Source organism: Lacerta agilis, chromosome 4, assembly GCF_009819535.1.
Source record: "Lacerta agilis isolate rLacAgi1 chromosome 4, rLacAgi1.pri, whole genome shotgun sequence".
Classification (NCBI taxonomy): Eukaryota; Metazoa; Chordata; class Lepidosauria; order Squamata; family Lacertidae; genus Lacerta; species Lacerta agilis.
The window spans coordinates 62,273,448-62,296,482 of NC_046315.1; the positions used below are offsets into that span (position 1 = coordinate 62,273,448).

General features: G+C 42.0%; 1 protein-coding gene across 7 annotated transcripts in view; it reads right to left on the reverse strand.

Annotated features, from left to right (window-relative positions):
• CNKSR2 (connector enhancer of kinase suppressor of Ras 2) overlaps positions 1-19,025 on the reverse strand; it is a 139,404-nt gene extending 120,379 nt beyond the window's left edge. For 5 of the 7 annotated variants that reach the window (XR_004426480.1, XM_033147263.1, XM_033147267.1 and 2 more), the window contains exons 1-2: positions 18,906-18,969; positions 5,420-5,583 (exon numbers count right to left, since the gene is read on the reverse strand). Coding sequence is in view for 6 of the 7 variants with exons in the window: in XM_033147263.1 (XP_033003154.1) it covers positions 5,420-5,583; positions 18,906-18,969 (228 nt within the window). In the remaining variant the exon portion in view is untranslated. Of the gene's footprint in view, positions 1-5,419; positions 5,584-18,905 lie in introns of all 7 variants that reach the window. The other 2 variants (XM_033147266.1, XM_033147265.1) reach the window with 1 other exon arrangement.
• Between the last annotated feature and the right edge of the window lie 4,010 nt (positions 19,026-23,035).

Sequence of the window (23,035 nt, forward strand, 5' to 3'; positions counted from 1 at the left end):
AATTTATAATTTATAATTTATAGTTTATAATTTATACCCCACCCATCCGGCTTGGTTTCCCCAGCCACTCTGGGCGGCTCCCAACAGATTAAAAACAGAATAAAACATCAAACATTAAAAACTTCCCTAAACAAGGCTGCCTTCAGATGTCTTCTAAAAGTCAGATAGTTGTTTATTTCCTTGACATCTGATGGGAGGGCATTCCTCTGCCTGGTTCCCTGTAACTTCACATCTCGCAGTCAGGGAACTACAAGAAGGCCCTCAGAGCTGGACCTCAGTGTCCAGGTAGAATGATGGGGGTGGAGACACTCCTTCAGGTATACTGGGCTGAGGCAGTTTAGGGCTTTAAAGGTCAGCACCAACACTTTGAATTGTGCTTGGAAATGTACTGGAAGCCAGCTCCATTAATTGGGAGCGAAATCATAACTATCCAATGGTTGCCAGACCATTAATTACCACAGTCAATTAAAATTCTCTCTGAGTAAAAACAGTTTAAACTGTTTATATACCACCTTTAATCCTATTACATACATACATACATACATACATACATATACATACATACATAATTTTCTTTGTATGCTACCTTTCCATAGTTCAAACCACGTTCAAGGCAGCTTACAACATGAAAAGAACAACTACAACATAAAAAGTTGTCATAAGCAATAAATAAAACATTAAAAACCTGCAACCAAACTGAACAATTTCAAAATAAAGCACAAAATAAAGATTAAAAGAACAAACAGCAAAAACCGCCACACACAAAAACCACCAAACAACACCCCAGTGATCTTGAGGCAGGTCACAACGATTTAAATTACAAAAAGCAAAAAAATAAAATAAAAAAGGCAAAAGGTGAAATATAATTAAAATTGTAATCACCAATCCATCTGTTAAATATTATAAAGAACATGGCCATGTTTCCCCATGCATTACATGCACAATATGCACATGCACAACCAATTCAGAACCCAGGCAGTCCAAGTAGGCAGCAACTGAATGGCAATAAACGGTTCCACAACTGGAGTGCTATTGCCAATGAAACAGACTCTCCTGAAGTGGTGATGAGTTTTGTGTGTGTGAATGTGAGAGACAAAGACAGACAAAGAGAATGTATGCTATGGGGTTTTTGTGTGTGAGAGAGAAAGGGATGGGAGAGAATATAGATTGAGATTGAATCCTGACAACAGTAGTAGTGTTTTTTGGGAACAGGAGGCGGGCACGTGTGCAGGACTCCCTGGTCCTGAATGGGGTAACTGTGCCTCTGAAGGACCAGGTGTGCAGCCTGGGAGTAATTTAGGACTCAAAGCTGTCCATGGAGGCGCAGGTTAGTTCTGTATCAAGGGCAGCTGTCTACCAGCTCCATCTGGTACGCAGGCTGAGACCCTAGCTGCCCACGGACTGTCTCGCCAGAGTGGTGCATGCTCTAGTTATCTCTCGCTTGGATTACTGCAATGAGCTCTATGTGGGGCTACCTTTGAAGGTGACCCGGAAACTACAACTAATCCAGAATGCGGTAGCTAAACTGGTGACTGGGAACGGCCACCGAGACCACATAACACCGGTCTTGAAAGACCTACATTGGCTCTCAGTATGTTTCCGAGCACAATTCAAAGTGTTGGTGCTGACCTTTAAAGTTCTGTTGGAAGCCGCCCAGAGTGGCTGAGGAAACCCAGCCACATGGGTGGGGTATAAATTACTACTACTACTACTACTACTACTACTACTACTACTACTAAATTAGACCACTGTTCTATCTAGCTCAGTGTTTTCTATGTTGACTAGCAGCAGCTCTCCAGGGTTTGAGGCACGGGGCATAACTAGCCCAACCTGGAGATGCCAGGGAGTTTCTGCATGAAAGATAGATGCTCTACCACTGAGCTACAGCTGTTCCCCCTGGAGCATGTGCTGTATGTGTGGCATGTTTGAATGCTTATCTGCTAGCAGTGCATTCAGTGCATGCCAGTGACAGTGGGTTCATTGTAGACACACTAATTTTGGCAGTGCTCACTTTCACTTTGGTCACTAACATGCAGCTCTCAGAGGGTTGGCGAACAGCAAATGCAGCCCTCAAGTCAAAAAAGGTTAGCCACCCCTGCCCTAGGCCTTCGTTGAATGCTTTCGCAGTCACGTCATGCTGCTGAAGAAGCAGGCTTTCTCCACAAAATTTCATGCCAGAATTTATACATAAGTAAGATTCCACAGTGCTCTTGGAATTTTGCTAAAACAAATTAACATGGCCACTCTGAATTGGCACTTATTATGTGGAAACCTTTCAAAGAGGCTTCTTAGAGGTTAGCAATGTGGCACTACTCCAGCTGCGTATGACAAATCTTTCTTTTAAGAAAAGACTATTGATCCTATTCCCTGATGCAGTTTCTTCCAAACCCCTTTTCTTATTGTCCAGACCACCAGTTACTGGAAGACATTCTTCACTTATTTAGAAAAGGTATAACTGCCCTCTTAGCTTGGGGCTTTATTTTCTTTCTTTTTGGGGGTGGGGGTAGGGCTTGGGGCTTTATTTTCAACGTAGAATGTTACATAGCCATGTAATAAAACTGTTATGTTCAGGATCCAAAACATGTCATGGCAATCAAGTCTAAGCAATCTCCTCACATATGCATATACTTATACATATAATCTGAGGAAAAGCTAGAAACAGAAGCTTTAGTAGTATTACAATAGAAAAACCTGATGCAACTAAGGTTTGATTTCTCTCTTTCTCTCACACACTATTATAGTGTGGATGTATGCTTATAAAAATGTGACCAACAAACTTGAAATGTAAGCTGTTATGCAAGCAATTGCACATCATCTTTCACAAGTGCAAGAAACCAAACGTATTCAGCTGTTGCACAAGTGGGCTAGCAAAACTAGTCATCACTTGCTGCATCATTCATTTTTTAACCTATGATTTATATTCTGGTCTGCATTCTGCTAAGGATACATAGATTCACTGAATAAAATACTGACTAGAAACTGAAGGCTATGTTCCAAATCAGTAAGCAGGCATATTATTACTACTGTCACTTCTGTTTTTATTTTCTGTATTAAAAGCTCAAGCCGTGTAAAATGTTGTCAGATCCTTAAACGTATGAATGCAGTTTCTATCCACAGTGTCTGTGCAAGTGAACAAATACATATTCATGTTCATTTGTGGCTTTTAAAATAATTAAAACAGAAAGGTGATCATGTGGCTACTTTACTTAATTCTTTCCACAATCTATGGAATGGACTGCAATACCAATTTATCCAACTTCTGTAGATCTCCTATAGCATTAACATTTTTTTTACTAAATTCTTGGGCAACTATGAAACTATCTATAGTTAAGATCGGAATAATTATTTTACTTTCGTGCAGGTATAACATTGAGGCAAATGTGAAAGGCCATGAGCAATGTGACATTTTGTAAGTATAATATGCATGTTGCTTTTACTAAAAGTACAAAGGATGAGAATAGATTTTTAAAGCACAATAGTTTTTATTATAAACATCTAAGAAACAAAGCAACAGCAGGGAGTAGGACTCAGGAAGCCTAATATATAAAATCTACAGAAGCAATTAGCTGAGTGTTGCTGTTATTTCTGCTCTCATCATAGAAGGAGAAAAAGTTAAAAATCCAAGAGCTATGAAGCTAGGGTGTTATGAAGGCCAGATTTTTTTTAATATCCAAGTTTAACAGTGTCACTTAAACAAAGATCGCTTTTCCTGAACAGCACTTGAAGTTCCACATGCAAAAAACATAATGTGCCTCAGGTAAAGTCTTGTATGATATAAATTAACAATTTAGAATAATATTTAGAAATTAAATCTATTTTTCAATATAACTCCAGCACAAAAGGAAAACAGAAGGAAGTTCTAGTGGAACAAGAGAATCAGCATTATTTTATTATTTTTCATTTATTAATAAATACAGTCGTACCTTGGATCTTGAACGCCTTGGCTCCCGAACAAATTGGCTCCCAAACGATCGAAAACCGGAAGACAGTGTTCAGGTTTTTGAATGATTTTTGGAAGCCGAACGTCCAGCGCAGCTTCTGTGGCTTCCGGTTGGCTGCAGGAGCTTCCTGCAACCAATCAGAAACCACACTTTGGTTTGCGAATGTTTTGGAAGTTGAATAGACTTCCAGAATTGATTCTGTTCAACTTCCAAGGTACAACTGTAAATGTGTACTCAGTCTTATGTCTGGGATGTTTAGGGAGGGGTAGTAACTCTGCTGGGGGACACGTCGTGCACCTTCTGGGGTATTTTGTCCACCTTTGGTTCTCACCCTGCACTCAGCACTCACCTGTGGCTCCCATAACCTGTCAGCATGTGACAGCGGTGACACCCCAGGAATGGCTTTGATTGGCCAGCTAAACCAGGTGAGGGTAGTCAATGGGTCTCAAACCCTCAGTGAGTTAGGGACTTCCCCTGCAGGTGAAGACAGGCTCCAGCAGATTGAATAACAAGACGAGTAGTGGGTCCAACAGATAATAAGGTGGTTTCTGCATGTGCTGTAGATGGGGTTCATCAACCTGAGAAGGTAGCTCATCTAGAAAGGAAGCTCTGATCCTAAACCTCCACTGATTTGCAGGATATATTCAGGCACCCACCCACCCACCCAGGTTGCCCAAAGTTGTTGATCTTTTTTAGGAAAGCTTCCCCAGAGTTGTTGACCTTTGCTCAGGAAAAGAAAACAGGAAAACAGGAAACATAAAGAGCCCAGAGCAACAAACCAGTCCAAGGTGTCGGCGTTGGGCACCTTGTAGTGTAAGCAGCGTGGGCTGGGTGGGCTTCTTCGTAGCCCTACACCAATCCCAGGCACGCAGGAGGGCGGAGCCAGCCAACCGCCTCAGCACCTCGCTCGCCCCCAAGCTCACAGCACAGAACCGCCTGCAGCAGAAGAGCTCCCATATCTTGTCTCTCCGCCTCCTCACCCCTTACCTCTCCCTTTTAATTTTAACCAGGTATTCAAATACATAACTTGTTTTTAACTGCAGGCTCAGTTCAAAAACATGTGAAGTAATTGATAGACTCTGGGTACTAGTAAAATGCTTTTTCTAAACATAAGCAGTCTTGAAATAATAAACTCTATACAAAACCATTTTTCTCTTAAGGCAACTGCAGGTACTAGTGCAACTCTTAAAAATGCAAAACACCTGCTCAGAGTTCTGTTAAACAGCACTGGCAATAACACCGAGTTTTGAGAGATATCACAGATCAATTCTCATCATGCTGACTAGCCTCCTCAATTAAAATTCAATTTTGTAATACTGTAAGAAACTGGCACATTGAAACTGATGTGATTAAAAGTGGAGGATTCCAGATTCATGTAGTAATTTAAAGAACATTTGTGGCATTCAAACTGCAAAAAAAAAAACCCTGACAAAAATTGTCTCTCTTGCCACCCCACAATCTATCACAAAGACATTTACCAATGCACAGAGCAGGTCAACTGCTTCTAAGATGAGTTCTTGATGACCAATTCGAGTAACCCCTAGATCCTCCAGTTCTTGATGAGTGATACGTAGCAACTGATCTCCACCAATCTTTTCTCTCTCAAAATTCTTGATATACTGCTGCAGGCAATCATCGAGACCTAAACAAAAACAAACAAAAATGTATGAAGGGAAGAAATAATTATTTTTCTCTATAAATGAAATACCGTGTTTCTCATAATATAAGACGTGCCTATAATATAAGCCATGGCAGGATTTTGAAGCAATCCAAAAATATAAGACATACCCCGAAAATAAGCCGCCTGGAGCCACGTGCCAGCGGGACGCAGCACGAGCCGCCTCCTCCTCCTGCTGGCTTCCGGAGGCTCGGGGCGCTCAGTGCAGCGCTGCTGGGCGCCGACCCGGCAAGCCGCCTCCTCCCCCTCCTGCCGCCGCGTCTCGGGGCGCTCCGTGCGGCACTGCTGGGCGCCGACCCGGCAAGCCGCCTCCTCCCCCTCCTGCCGCCGCGGCTCGGGGCGCTCCGTGCGGCGCTGCTGGGCGCCGACCCGGCAAGCCGCCTCCTCCCCCTCGTGCCGCCGCGTCTCGGGGCGCTCCGTGCGGCGCTGCTGGGCGCCGACCCGGCAAGCCGCCTCCTCCCCCTCCTGCCGCCGCGTCTCGGGGCGCTCCGTGCGGCGCTGCTGGGCGCCGACCCGGCAAGCCGCCTCCTCCCCCTCCTGCTGGCGCGTCTCGGGGCGCTCCGTGCGGCGCTGCTGGGCGCCGACCCGGCAAGCCGCCTCCTCGCCCTCCTGCCGCCGCGTCTTGGGGCGCTCCGTGCGGCGCTGCTGGGCGCCGACCCGGCAAGCCGCCTCCTCGCCCTCCTGCCGCCGCGTCTCGGGGCGCTCCGTGCGGCGCTGCTGGGCGCCGACCCGGCAAGCCGCTTCCTCCTCCTCCTGCTGGCGCGTCTCGGGGCGCTCCGTGCGGCGCTGCTGGGCGCCAACCCGGCAAGCCGCCTCCTCGCCCTCCTGCCGCCGCGTCTCGGGGCGCTCCGTGCGGCGCTGCTGGGCGCCGACCCGGCAAGCCGCTTCCTCCTCCTCCTGTCGCGGCTCAGGGTGCTCCGCATGGCGCTGCTGGGCACTTTGCCAGTACTTCAGCAGCAGCACCAACAGCCAGTTCCGGGCGCCAAGCCGCAGCAGGAAGAGGAGGAGGCTTGCCAGGTCGGCGCCCACCGCCCCGAGCCTCCGGGAGTCAGCAGGAGGAGGAGGTGGCCTGCCGGGTCGGCGCCAAGCAGGGCCGTGTGCCCGCCCCAAGACAGCTGGACCAAGCAGCAGCAACACCGGCCGCGGCAAGAGGAGGCAGGTGCCCAGAACTATACAGTACTTAATTAAAAAAAAATAAGACACCCCCGAAAATAAGCCATAAGCTTATTTTCTTAAGTAAAATAAATATAAGACGGTGTCTTATTTTATGAGAAACACGGTAAGGGGAAATCTATATTAGACTGAATAATTTAAGCAAAATGTTTCACAAACGGATCAACAGAGATTTGAATATTTAGATGAATATGGAGGGAAATGGTCAGAATAAAAATTCTTGTATAAAATTATTTAGCTTCGTTGAAGCAGTAGTCCACTAATTTGTTCTCACTCATATTCACCTTAAAGCCACATACCTTTAAACTCTAGTTTCAAACTAACTTTCAGCAGTGCTAATACTGACTACAGTATTAGAATTTACAGTACAATTTATGCAGAAACTATAAGGAATGGAGAAAATGAAGGCTCAAACCCATTGCCCAGTCCCTGCTAAATATGGTTAAGAGATCAGCAATGTTAAGTTTGTCTGCATCTGGCCTATCTTTTCTCATTCCTTGTACCATGCTCACTGTCGTCACAACATTTCATGCAGGTTTCATTGTCAATTCTTCAGCCAGAACACCACGCAAACATCAGTCCCATACAAAGGCACGCATGACACTTGACTATACAAATAACAGCATAATTTTATGCATGTTCTGCACTTATTTTCACTTTTAAAATGATATAATTGTGGTTCAATGATAATACTACATAAAGTCTTTTAATACTGGTCTTCAGGTGAACCTCACAAATTTAGCTGAATTTACCACACAGTCGCAAATGCTGTTATTCAACCTAAAGCTTGGGCCTCTGGGTACTAGAACTGCTGATTTGCTTTAAAAAAAAGTGATTTGCACTTGAAGTAACTCGGTCTTCATGCTAAACAGTAAACTATTAAAATAGAACCCACAGTATGAAAAAGTCAGAATCTTTGGAATAAAAGTAAACTTTGATACAAAGAACTACAAGAAAATAAAAGAATAAGGTCTGAGCAGTAGATGCAGGTCCGATTCTAGGCTTAAAAGGGCCTTTGGCACAGTGCCCCCACCGGCAAGCCAGCAAGGCCTTACTTGGCAGCAGACTGCAATGGTGCCCTCATGAGTGCTGGTATTTCAGAGCCATCATTTAGATATCATCCAACTATCTGGAGTGCCCAACACAGCATCACTCCAGAGCATTATGGCTGGCACTACAACAGATACTCCAGGGCACTGTAGGAAATTAAACAGGAGGGTTCATGGGAGCCCTGGAAAAGTAGGGCCCTGGGCAATAATCAGCAGTGGAACCTCCTAGATTCCCAGCCACTGCCCCAAGATTATGAGTTCTGATGCTGCACCTCATACAGAGTCCAACTGTACTGCCCCATCTAGACAGACATGGTCTCACCCTTCCAACCTGATCTCCAATGAACTAAAATTTCCAGGGGCTTATTCATGCACGGAATATTGTCTACCACTCAGCTATCGTCAAGGTTGGTGGCCTAGAATCAGCATCAGACCCTTCCTGGAAAAGTGTAATGTTGCCTCATATGATGAGATAGCTATATCAGTGCTGAGAAAAGGCATACCACAACTATTACAAAAAGGCGTTTCACATAATAAGTGTACTATGATTACCAACAATGATATACAGCCTTAAGAAGTCAGAAAGCTGTTGCACCTATACCCAGTTTATGGAATTCAGATTTGCATGTGTGCTGAATAAAGCATCTTAACTATATTTTTAGGTCAAAGACAAATTTCATTCCTCAAAACTTAATACTTGAGACATGCATTAAATCCTAAGACATCTGTTCTACAAGCAAGTGTTAAATACTTGCAAGTAAAATAATAGCTGTCATTTTTAATAAGTTAGTGCCATAAATTAACAACATTTTATCATCCTTTTTTTTACTAAATATTAAAGCTCTTTTGATGCTTATGATTTAATTACTGCATTGAAGTCCTATTTCAACAACTGCAAGATGCAATCAGGTGGGACAGATTGGTCTTGATCTTATGTCAAAACTAGTGTGATTTTAATATAATAATTTGATGGTAATGTTACAATTACAATGCATCACTGGAATAGAAATTTATTTCTTCCATGAAACAGTTGCTTTACAATAAGAGAGCTAAGTATCAATTATTTCTGAACGCAATAGGAAAATAAGGGTAAGGGTTTTGACCTAGCAACATATGCAATGACTTTATAACAGGACAAGCACTGTTCAGTAATTTCACGGTTGAACATAATAAGAGTCTCTATTCACTTGCTCCTGTAAGTTGTTTAACGATTTGGTCATTTCCAAGATACAGCTGTGCAAACAATATTTCATGTCTAGCTAGTCATCATTGTGTCTTAGTCCTTAGTCTACCTACCTCTCACACACATTTCCTGGGCAGGGCGATGATGAGAAAAATCAAGTTACATACATGTACCGGCAGATATAAATGTGAAAATATTCTAAAGATCAAGGCATGTAATAATTCCATTACCTTTCAGAATCCTTGTACGAGTCAGCCATATTAGGCTATAGCATCTTAGAGATTAGCCACTCGCTTTCAAAAATTAAAGTCACTGAATACATGAATAAGTAAATGAGTGCTGTATCTTTCAAAATCAAGGAGGCCTTTAGACCAAAAAAAGCACATGAATGCACAATAATTGATTGATTGATTGATTGATTGATTGATTTTAAAAGAATTATTTGGGGCATCTTAACTGATACCTCTGAATCATATTTTGGAAGTGTTTTTAACATGGTAAGATTTAGTTCAAATGAAAATGTTCAATCGCCTAAGAAAAATTCATGTATATGAGCAAAGTTCCAATTTTAGTTCATACATAGGTACTAAATGTTATAACCAGTATTTCTGCACTTTTCTATTCAATAGTATTATTTGCTGAACATCAATAAACATATGTATATGACTTGTATACAATGTATCTGTAACAGTTGCCAGACCTGTTGCTGAGGAAAGGGAGTGCTGGATGAAACAATGAACACCACATGAAATTTTCTATTAAGTATCGTGGAAAGGGTTAGAGATTGAAAATGTTATGCCTGTATACCAGATCACAGACCAGTCATGTGTGATAAGTGATGGTTTTACTAGTAAAACCAATAACTTCTGGAATTATTACTGTATTTTTATTGTGTGTATTGTGCTAATGTTTGTTTGTTTATCCCCAAGTGTTTCCTCCAACCAACCCAGCTTAGTTTTTCATGTTAAACAATGGCCAAAAGAGTGGTCTTCTGCTGCTTATCAGTTTGTACCAAATGTGTTATTTGCTTATCAATGTTGAAAACTTCACCTAACGTATGCTGACCATAGTTTTTAGTGCAGTATTTTTGTTCTTATATATTACAGGTGAAACTCGAAAAATTAGAATATCGTGGAAAAGTTCATTTATGTAAGCATTTGTTTTCATTAGCTACTGGAGTTTAATATATGAGATAGACTCATGACATGGCAAAGCGAGGTATGTCAAGCCTTTATTTGTTATCATTGTGATGATTATGGCGTACAGCTGATGAAAACCCCAAAGTTGAGATTGTTAATTTGGGGTTCTCATCAGCTGTACGCCATAATAATCACAATTATAACAAATAAAGGATTGACATATCTCGCTTTGCATGTCATGAGTCTATCTCATATATTAGTTTCACCTTTTAAGTTGAATTGCTGAAAGAAATTAACCTTTCCACAATATTCTAATTTTCCAAGTTTCACCTGTATTTATTAACAAGCATATACTTTAAGTAATATGTTATATAATAGCAGCAAACTATATCAGTAGCATTTAGTATTGGTGTGTGTTAGAAGTTAGCTGACACACAAAGCAAATATATGAGTTTTAGGTCTATGCAAGTGACAAGATACAATGCTAAGCAAATAATAATCATAACAGAAGCAGAAGCAGCCGGGTTCTTTATAACAAAACCAAAACTTGATTGGGGCTATTTGAAGCTTATAATAAATCTAATGTGTTTGTTTTATTTGTAGGCCCAATCAATGGACTAAGTTTATGGAAGACATAACAAGCAAACCACACAGAAACACACAGAATAATATTGTGAAAAGACAACATATTTACGAACGATATTCCTGTTCTTTCTCAGCTTGACTGATAGTCATTGGAAGAACAAAATATCACTGCAAATGCCAAATCACCCCTCTTAAAGTCTCTTCTCCACAGATCATTTTGTTGAGAGCCAGCTGACAGCAAGAGCCACGTTCTCTTTCCCCTATCCTCCAAGGTACTATTAAGGAGGAAGGCCCCTTTCCTAAGGCCAATTTCCCAAGCCTGCCAGATCACTTCTTTCTGAGAGTCAAATGCCAAATGCCATTGCTCCTCTCCCCATTTTTTTCTGCTCCAAACTACACAACCACAACAGAGACTATTTCAGCTAGCTCAAAGGTGGATTAATTCAGATGAAGGACTGGATCAGTGGATAGCTAGGAAAACACAGTAAAACCAGATTGCTTTGGAACAGTAACTACTATAAAGCAATGCAATACAGTAGTTGAATTGATCATTTTTTTGTTACCTGAAAATTACAATTTGCTAATTACAAGAACAATTCAAATACACATTTTCTATTAAGTATATCTAAAAATATTCTAATATCCTTTCTTAGTAATATGAAGAATATAAAATAAAATAAAATAAAATCCTTCCAGTAGCACCTTAGAGACCAACTAAGTTTGTTAGTGCTACTGGAAGTATTTTTTTATTTTTTATTTTGTTTCAACTACGGCAGACCAACACAGCTACCTACCTGTAACTAAAACATGATATATATTCATTTTACAGAAAAATGAACACAAAACAAAATTAAACAAAAATCTAATTAATTCCTGACAATATGCATTTAATCATCACTTCAAAACAGAATGTATAACTTATCAGACTTTAGAAAATGCTTTGAAGCTCTCTGTTACTCCATAACTACACTGCGGAATGACATACACATAGCTCACATCTGTCAAGGGCATCATTTCCACTTACAATTATCATTATCCAAACTGTCCTCCCTATCATGTTAACTTCCACTCATGTTGTCATGTACCTTCAAAATACATGTTTGATAGCTGTGTAGAACCACTTTGCAGTAATATACTGGCACTCAAGTCATTTCCACAAGACAAGATATCAGCTGCAAAACTATTTCAGCAACAGGTGGTTTCTTTGGGAGACTATTAATACCTTACCCTCCTCCATAACCCAATCAAATAATATTTCAAGGCTGGGTATCAGCAGTTTCACATCTCTTGTATCACAAAACAGCATAGTGATAAGCACATATTTCAGTTAATTGTTAGTCCATCTAGTTAAATAACTTAATCCTAAAATGAAAGATAGGAAAGACTGGGGGGACAAGTACCAGTGCTCTTGCTAGATTTATGATGGCACAACACTTAAAATTTATGAAAGTTACTCCCCAGCCATTCATATGTAGGAAATAAGCATCACACCTATGTTAATTATAAATTACAAAGTGTTATAAAATAGTCTAGAGTCATTCATCCATGTTTTCTTACTGCTTCAGGCCAAATGTTGACATTTTCATCATTACATTCCCTACTGTCATGTTCTTCATGCATTCAATATTGAAGAACAAGAGAGCAAGATATTAAATACCTGGCTTGATTTATTTATTAAGATACATAATAAGGTCAGCCCTTACAAACAAAGGCAGGCTCTTTTAAAGATTCTGATAGTCCAGGGGCAAAATGTTCATTTGAGCCCTTCTGTACCTCACTGCACCATGGGTCAATGTAATTTCACCCCTCAACTTGGGTGGGAGATTAAATATGCATATAATCCCACCCCAAAAAATCTATAGTTGATATCAGAAGCAATATGTTAAGATGCTATGCCTCTCAAATTCAAAGACAATATTTATGACAGATTCAGTTGCAATGTATGCCAGGGTGTATCCAGAAAAACTATTGAAACCCAATTCAATAGATTTATTGTGGTCCACTGTAATTTGTACACACAGCTTGCACTGATACACACATTGGAATTTGGAATTTGTGAAAATAGTGTGTGCTGCTACAACATACCTGTGCATTGTGTGCATACTTTGTTACTCTGAGCCACATTCCATCACATTTAGAAGCCTACATAGAACGGCAGAAAATACCAGTAATCAGAACTGGAAATTTTACAGCACTATTGCAGAGGAGTGTTATATGCAAGCTTCACACAGGAGACAAAACTTTATTTGGAGTGAGGAATGCAGCTGCCATTGCATGCGTGGAACAGACGTCCACTTCCTCTCTTCCTGCAGCCACCCACACACCCTCAGAATCAGCTCCAGAAGGTTAGGAGACCCTCCAGATTTTCAGGGCATGCAGGAGGGGCATAGGAGGAAGAAGAAATTCTGTTGAATGAACAGAACCTGCTTACTCAGAGTTGCAGGCAACTCATAGTTAAGGGAGGACACTTCCTCCTTCTCATCAATTCAATTTAAAAATAATAAATGAGGTTCTTCTTGGTAGGAGAGGGGCTGCAGGACTTAGTGCAAGATCCTCCAGGCTGCAACCTGGAAGCCTTGAACAGCTTGAAAGGAAGCTCCCTGGAGCAAGGGAAGATCTGCAGTCCTTTCTCAAAACATTCCACCATAGCCCAAACAGTCCCCATTGTCATTAAAGGCCTGCAGTATATTCCAGAAATGTCACAGCAGAAGAAGTCGCAAAATAATTCTAATATATTATTGTAATATATTTATAATATTAGGACATCTCACAATGCTTTTTCCACATAAGCTTTATGATGTAAGAATTCAAATAATGTACACTGCTGCATATTAGATCTAATCAGAAGTGAGATAAACAAACTTTTAATAACTGATATTATAACAGCCTGCATAGCCAGGAAATTATAAAGCTGCATGGCATAAGGCTATATTAAAGCTCATTACAATGGTATGCCCTGGCTTAAGTTATACCTTTGAAGCTTATAATAAAATTTACACATGAGTAGATCTGCTAGGTGGCAGCACTCCCAATTATCCTGCCTTCCACCTGAACTGGTAGCTGTGAGCCTTTCTCAGAAAAATGATGTACCATGACAGAGACCAGGGTTTCTACAAATGAAAAGATTAAATGTTTCTATAATGTTTGTTCATATGTAAACTTTTCCTGCAATCCTCCTGTGACTGGACATGAGATTTGGTTCTTCTGCTTCTCCTCCCCATATTTTCAATATCTATAGTACTAGCAGAAGCCTCAGGGTACATGGAATTGGAAATAGGGAAAAACTACAGCTGTAAATACAGAAAGAAAACCAAAGCTTTTTATCACACAATGGGAGAGAAAAATAAATGTCACTGGTGAAGATCCTGGACCTAGAAAAATGTACTCTATAGAAATGTACTCTATAAGTAATATTATTATAACATAGTTATATATCCTCTTTCTTTCTTTCATACATTCATTCTTCAGACACTAAAAGAACTGAAATCTACATTAAGGTTTGCATAATAACTATAAAATAACCTACCAAATGTGTCCCATTGCATTACAACAATATCCACTACAAGTGCACTATCAACTATATTATTTACTATTAAAAATGACATGCCCCATGCAAGAATAATGCTTATTTTATTTTAGCCAAACACATTTCTTAATGAGCAAGTTACATGTGTGCTTCTGTTTATATTGGTAGTCATAAAAACAGACTCTGGTGAGGAAAAACAATGAAGTCATAATATAGGATACTTTCAAGTATGTTAATGTCATTGAAAGCTCATCCGTGCACATAAGTGAGTTCAGCACTGAGCCTACTATTATCTTCTCTTCCCAAGTCCATCAAGTGTGAAGTGGATATAAAGAAAAAACTGCAAAATTGCTAATTGATTTTCTTTTAGAAACACAAACAGCAGTTTTTAAACAGGGAAACCAGTCACTAGTACTACACAAATTAAAGTTAGAGGTATAGGCTTGTAACTTCTGCTTTATTAGTCAAAATATTCAGACTTCAGTCCTATGCCTTATGACCTGAGAGTAAGCCACACTGAACTTACCGGTAATTCTAAGTAGGATTGCATTGTAAGTCTCCTTGAAGTCAATGGGACATGTTATTTATAGAATTTATACCCACTCCATCATACATACACAATTTTGTATGCCACCTTTTCACCATTAAAACCACGCTCAAAGGCAGCTTACAACATGAAGATATACGCACATAACTACAAAAAGTAGCCATAAATGAAACATTAAAAACACACAACCAAACTGAACAATTTCTAAATAAAGCACACCATGATCTAAAATAAAGACCCAGAAACTCAACAGCAACAACCCCCAACAAAAAACAACACCCCGAACAACACCCCAGGTATCTTGAGGCAAGTCACAACCATTTAAAATGCAAAAAGCAAATGATAATCCCCAATCCATCTGTTTAATGTTGCAAAGAACATGGCCATGTTGTCCCATGCATTACATGCACAATATGCACATACACAACCAATTCAGAAACCAAATGTTCTAAGTAGGCATCAACTGAATGGCAATGAAATGAACTAGTTTCATTGATTCCAATAGAATAAGCTCAAAGTATTACACCTTCCATTTTTATGAAGCATTTTACCATAATACTGTCTACTGTTTTGTAGTTTTGCTGAACAGCAAATGATTGCCCTGTTTCGGGAACCGTGTATATAGTTAATAAGCATTATTAAAAAGGCTTACATAACTATTTATGGAAATACTTACAAGAGTTAAATAACTAAGATCATATGCCTCAAGTTTTAAGGAGGATGATATTGTCATGCATTAGCAAGGTAAAAAAGTCTGAGAAATAATGCCCACAACATAGCAGTTCTTCATAAATCAGTCATTCAATTGTACCAGCTTCACAGATACTACTTGATACTAGCTAGATTTATTCACGCTACAAGCTAGGATTAGAGAACTCCAGTTTTCATATTTGGGATTTTATAAAATAAATATGAAAACTGGAGTTATCTCTAATACACGAAAACCTTTCCTGTAACCCACATTCATATGTTCATATTGCTGTTTTTACACTGGGAAGGCAAACAAGCAAAAAGGTGATAAGTATAGTTAAAAGAAATGCCAGTATAAACAATGTATCTTAAAATATGGGCTATTTATGCTAAAAGCCTCAAAGTATATCCTTGGGTGCTCAGTATAAGCAGGCATAATTTCATATTCTGTGATACATTTCACAATGAAATATTGATTTCCAATGCTTCATTCAGAAGCTCCATGTTTAGAAAATGACATGGAATGTTTTTTTAAAAAGGATATTACTGCTCTTACGAAACAACAACAAACAACCACCACTGTACACACAATTGTCCTCTTATAATACTTATCACATCTTGGAGCCTTCAGGAAATGTTACAAAATGAAACAGTAGCTAAACCAATGCTACATCTATTGAGACACATTGTGTAGAATGTTGATGTGACATTTTTTTTACACATGATTTTAAAAAATCTAAACCACCTAGAATTTTCATTTTAAAATAAAGAGAAATACAATCAACTTTCTTGGGCTTCATTCATGCCTAGAATTATGCATCAGTAAATCAGAGATTGCAGCTGCATGGAAAATTGCAGACCTGGAAATTAATTATTTAAAAACCAAAACTACATCTTCCACACCAGTTTCTTGATAAAGAAAATAGCTACAGCAACTGCAAAGTATTTTAGTGTTTCAAACAGAACAGGTGTACTAAGGCTCATTCTCACAGAATGTGGTGATCTCATTTACCAAAATAGGGCAATTAAATGCTAAATGAGCTATGATATTATGCAGGATAAGAGAAGTTTTTAGTCTCTGGGCACCATATGGCCAAAGTTAAGCACTTTCTAGTTGTGCTGATTTTGATGGACCAGAGTTAAGCACAGGCTTGGGGCTGTGATCCTAATCACACATTTCCTGAGAGTAAATCCTATTTAATAAACTGGAAATTACTTCAGAGAAAATATGTACTGGAAACATGTACCGAATCAGGCTGAAAAGCTCCCACTGAAATCAATGAGGTTTAAGTATATATTCCCTGCCAGCATGCCCCCTTTCCCAAGCCACTACCAAACAGTGAGTAAGCAAAATACTAAATGGCAAGAAACTGCCTATTTCAAGAGTGCTGACTGAAACAGGCTCTCCTTGAAAAGTAGGGGAGCATATCCAGTGTTTTTCAACCTTTTTTGGGCAAAGGCACACTTGTTTCATGAAAAAAATCACGAGGCACACCACCATTAGAAAATGTTTAAAAATTTAACTCTGTGCCTATATTGACTATATATAAAGTAATTCTCTTGAATTTTTCAATTTTTCCCACGGCACACCAGGCAACATCTCACGGCACACTAGTGTGCCGCGGAACAGTGGTTGAAAAACACTGGCATATCTACTGGAAGAGATAGAAGCACATTTGACAACAGTGGCTACTAAGCTTACAGTCCAATTCTATGCATATTTAAGCAGACTTAAGCATTCAACAGAGCTAGAGTGGGCCACAGATGGACCTCAGCTGTTTCAGTCAAGCAGCAACTGGATGTAATGAAGAGGTGAGGCACAATTTCTCATTTTATCAGCAGTGTAAAAATAAAAAAATGTCAGTTTCCTCAAAGTTACAACCCACAAATAAAGCAATAAACTAAATAGCAGGATTGACACATCCTTTAAAAAAGCTCAGACCAAAAGAAATCTCATTCCAACCTCACAAGTGATGCCAGCAGGGCTAAAAGAGCAACTAGGGGATGACAAAAAGACAGCTGCTGAAAGTGAGTGCTACATCAGCTCAGCTGCTATTGTGGAGTAGAATGAAATGACAGCCTGGAGCCCCTCAGGTGCTCCTTGTTTGGCTTCAAGGAAAACAAGTGGAATGCTTAGGAGCAGCAGTACAAGTCACTGCATGTACCATTTTAAAGGACACCAGACTGTCACTCTCTATGAGATGCAAACACACGATGAAATGCAATGCTCTCCGTTCACCCTCCTTCCTCCAGTAGCTTTGTTTCACAGCGCACATGCTTCCCATGACATGTGATGCTGCCACCTTCCCAGCCCTCTGACCCAGAGATCAGCTTTGCAAGGTCTCACACGCCCATGCAGGGCTGTCGTTCCAGCTGCCCCCCCCCCCCTTGCCAGGTCACGCTGACACCAGAGCCACTGTTCCTCAAGCATGCTGGCGCTGTTATTGCAACCCCTCTCCTCAAGAGGCGCTGCTGCGGCTTGGCACCTGCTCTCCACTATCTCCCTTGTCATCCTCCTCCATCACCGCCCCCCCCCCCCGCCCCATGGCCAGGATTGTTTTAGCATTCCTCCACAGTTCGATATGGCCTCTTGACCATTCTGGGTCGCTGGCTCGCATTTCGCCAAGTGCTCCAAATGGAAGGCATATTTACAAATAGCCACGGGGTAGGATTATTATTATTACGCTTATTAAACGCCCTTAGTCTTCCTTTTTCCAAATTAACATCCTTGGGTGGTGGTTGTTTTAAATTGCTATTCCGTCTGGCGATCGGGGCTTTTACTCTATCTTTGCTAAAAGTGGTTTGTTTGTTTTTTAAGCCACTCCAATCTCAGCTCGTCGCCTAACCGGGGGAACGAGGGGTCGGTATCCTGACTGCCCAAGAACTAAGTACCGTAAACGAATGGGAGGTTAGAAGACGTAGATCGAGGCAACTGCATGCCTCGGATGAGGTCAGAAGTGGATGTCCGGGTGCTACACTGGAGGCCACCTAAGTTAGCCTGCAGTGAACAGCGGAGCCTCTGCCCAGGGCAACACGAAATCGCGAGATGAGGCTGGGAGGGCGCGGTGGGCGCCTTCCTCCATTCGCCCCGCGAGACAGCAAACAGCACCTGCCAAGCGGCGCCTCCAGTCCATGGGGATACGAAGCAAAACCAAAACATAAAAACGAATGGCAAACCCAGAAAGCTAACTCGAGCCGAGCTGCCGTTTCTGTGTCTAACGTCGAGAACCTGCTTAAGACATCCAGCCAGCTTTTCCAACATCCAACTCTCCCACGACTCTCAGAAATGCGAGGGGAAGGCAAGCCACGCCGGTCCCTCAGCGGGAGGGGAGGCCAGAGGGCACCCAGCCACCTCCCGCCGCCGCTTCCCCCGAGCTCCGGGCTCACTCTTTACCTTTCATCCAGTCCACCACTTGGCTCGGGGTCCATTTACTGACAGGTTCCATAATGAGCGCCATGGGGGAAACTTCGCGAGAAGAAGTGTCTCCTCCTCAGGAACCGCGAAAAGGAAGGCAGGCGGCGGGTCCGGCTGGCGTCCGAGCCGCGGTAGAGTTTGGGGGGGTTGGGGGGGGTCGTGGGGGGTCGTAGTTCAGCTTCTTGCCGGTTAAGGCGCGAAACGGCTGAGAGCGGAGGAGGAAGCAGCAGCAGCAGCAGCAGCGAGGCTGCCTGTGGGGGGATCCTCGCCTTCCTCTCGCGGCTCGTCTCCTCTCGCTTGTGTGTGAGCTGGTCGGTGTGGCGCGCGGGCGCGCGCGTGTGCGTATCGGCGCCTCTGGGGGCTTTCAGTTCATGTTGCCTCCTCTGCAAGGAGCAGGAGAAAAGGGCTGCTGCTCCCGCACGCTCCGACGCCTCCTGCCTGCCGCCCCCTCTGACCTGCGGGCGAGAGGCGGCGGCGGCGGCTGCCGCTCCAGGATGCTGGGGAACGTTGTCCGGCGCTGCTCCGAGCACCGAGGGCGCCAAGGCTTAATGGAGCGGTGGCGGCGGCAGCAGCAGCAGCAGCGACGCCGGGAGCCCCGCGCTCTCGCCGCGTTTGTTCCCAGAGCTGTTCCCTCGCCGAACTGCACGCTTGCCGCGCGTTTTCTTTCTCTGTCTCTCTCTCACTCCCCTCGCAGCCCCCTCCTTTCTCACTCTGGCGGAAATGACGAGAGTTCGGAGCCGAAAATATCTGAAGTCAAGCGGCCCCCTGAGCGCCCTGGGGAGGGGGCTGCATGTGGGACTTGCAAGAGGAGATTCGAGCGCCCGGAGAGATCTATGGAGTCCGAGGGAGTGAAAGGGAGCGAAGGAGCGCGCGCGCATCCCCTCCCGCGGGGAGGGGGGGGGAGGAGCGCGCGAAGCCTCCCTGCTCCAAAGCAGCCCGAGGCCTCGGCGGTAGGTGCGTGCAGCACCTGCCTGGCTGCGTTCGGCGGAGCGAGGCGCCTGCTTATCCCTCCAGCGTTTCCTGACTTTAAAGCTCTTCCCTGGGGAACGGAGGAGGGAATTACCATGAGGTTATGATGCATACATTACTGAGGGGGAGGAAATCCAGCGAGGTTAGGGTGGCTGCGCGGAGAGCGGATTAGGTATTTCTGTGTGGGCTAGGAAGGTAATTTCTTAGAAAAGCCCTTGGCTCAGAGTGGGGAGGGGGATAGGAACATCATTTTTTATTATGATGATTCTGTTTCACATACTGGTACTTTAGATCAGCATTTGGAGGCTGTCAGAATAAATGGACCTCCAAAGGAATGGTTATTTCCTTATTTGGCTGCTCAATGTACAGTATTTGATGGATGGCAGAGAACAATAAATGCTGTTATCTTTAAATTGCTCTTATTCCAGGAGCCACATCTTTCCCTGTATTAAGAACAGGGCATACTTGACCCCCTGGGAGAGGAATATCATTCTGGACAGGCCTTATTGCTATTATTCAACAATAATTCAGTTCCAGCAGCATGCCAGGTGCTATACAAATCACTGAATTGCATTGCTTATTGAAAAGTCTACAGGATTCATGGGTGTTTGAGCTTCCCCTGGTCAAAAACTGCATTTATGCAGAAGTAAGCCTCATTGATTTTGTGAAATTGACTCCTGTAAGTGTTCATATAGGATCAAAGATAAAGGGACAAGATAAGGTTTGATCAAGGATGAAGGAAGATGGGGCAGTGAAGGGTGAAACCGATAGTAATTGAAGGTGGTCTGGGTAAGCATGAAGGTTACGAAGTTCAGCGCTAAGACTTGGATAAGTTGCAAGGCTGCTGCAGCAACAGAGGGAAATGCTACAGTGGTTTGCAAAGAAGGAGGTAGGAAGGGTGGAGTGGCAAAGCAGAGGGTGAAAAGGTCTGTTGCTGGAAGAAGTAAATGAGGCTCAGTAATAGCTTACAGGGAGAACAAAATGTGAGAAAGGTGATGAGATGAGAAAGAAAGCACACAGGGCAGAAAAACAGGGGCCTTATAAATGTAAATACAGTTAGAGGATGATACAGAAAGGTGACATTCTCTCACCTATCCTAATCACTGCTCTTCCTCATTGTTCACACAGTGTATGGGCACCGGCTACTTTTAGCCCCATATGTCAAGAAGCACCAAGATGGCACTGTGAGGAACAAAGCTAGGACCTAACTTCTAGGCTGATAAATTATCATGCTTTATTATCACCATTTGGATTCAGGTGTCAGAAACATCAGAAAAAAATGATGGCCACTCTCCAGCTGAAGGTTCTTGTGACTAATATGATAATAAATCCCACTGACCACAGTAGAATTGACTCCTGAGTAAACATGCAGAGAGTTGTGCTGCCAATCTTTCTGAAGGCAATGGGCATACCCTTTGTGGCTTTTATATATTTTTATTGTTTATGTTTATATGTTATAAAAAATAAAGCAGGTGCCTTTAGCTAAATTAATGACAACATGTGTGAAGAATAATTGCTGCTCTGCTAGTATGTTAATATAGGTTTATATTGCCCAGAAAATAACATGGAACATTTCCCCCCTTCTTATTTTATATTTTAAATATAATATTAACCCGTACACATGATGGTACTGTTAAAGTGGAAAGAACCCCAAGGCAGAATTAGAAAAGAGGCAGATTTAGGTTCTGCTGAAATAAATTAGCTGATGAAATTACCAAGGCAATTGAGGGATTCTATGTCTGGGTACAATGGTGCAAATTCATCACTTGGTAAGATATTGGTAAGAGAATTCTGTCCCAAAATAAGTGTGTAAAGATTTTTACCTCTTGTATGAGTTTATGTATGACCATCACTCCATCTCAAAAATAAAATATAGACAGTGGTAGATTGTGTAATGTGAATTGCACCCCATCCCTTGTATGGTTGTACAACAACTATTTTGGTCAACTGTTAGTTAGCTTTTAGCTCTGTTCCTGTGTGAAAAGTTAGGTATGTTTGTACAGGAATTAGAAATGGCTGCTGATAATTGAGTACATGCCACCATTTATTCTCTTAATCTTTTCTTCCTTAAAGCTGAGAAGTGGGATTAGCCCAGAACAAAATGTAACTGTTAATACATATGACTCATGTTTTCTGCTCAACATTTTGATATAAACAGGATAGAAAAATACTGTGTATATCTATGCAAAATGTCTTAAAAAGCAAATAAAGGGCCTAACATTTTAGCAACAGATTTTCAGGCAGGAAGATTCTATATAGTTTGTCCGGACACCCCTAAACCATATCCAGATGGTCATTGGCCATAGGGCCAGCCCTACCACTATGCAAGGTGGAGCAGCTGCCCTGAAGACAGATTTTGGGCATGCTGGAAAGACAGCAAGCTACCAGTTCTTTAGCTTACTGTTTCTTTTTATGGGGGGAAGGGGGTTGTGGATTTCATGTCTCATGGGTCCTATGTAATGCCCTACATAGCAATAGCATGATATCCATTCTGCATTTAATGAATGGGAACAGAAAACTGTGCTGCCATGGTGATGGTATCTTGCTATGGAGGGGAGTTTTAACCATGTTTGTGTTTTGCTCCCCTACCCTTGCTTTTAGAGGATGGAACTATGTGTACTCTATTACTTGAGAAATCCGCACGGTATAAAGAGGAAATTTGGAAAGAGAGCAAAGTATCAGAAGCTTCTCAGCTTGAAACTAGCCAGTTTCAGTGTCCATAGGAGTTCCATCATTACAGTTATAGGGTCGCTACAGTTGTGTTGCATTTGTTTCATGTTAGCAGTCATGGGAGATCTTTCATGCCATCAGTGATTTCATGGCACTGTGCCTGTGATGCATGTAGAACTCCTTACCAGAAAAGACAGTATGACAATGATTCCACTCTTTGGGTGGTGCAAATGCATAAAATGCATTGCTTCTGGACTGATGGGAATGTGCAGCATTCTTGAAATAGAGGCATATCCTTGAGGGAAGACTGTGCTATTCCATCCTGAGGGGGGGGGGAATGCTCTTCTCTTTTGAGTGCAGCATCTTCAAAACAGAAGCACTTCCTTAAGGGAAGACAGTTATATCCCATCCAACAAATGAGCACAGCTGCACATTTTTCCTCTGTAAACTGATACGGCTCCTTTGCAGTC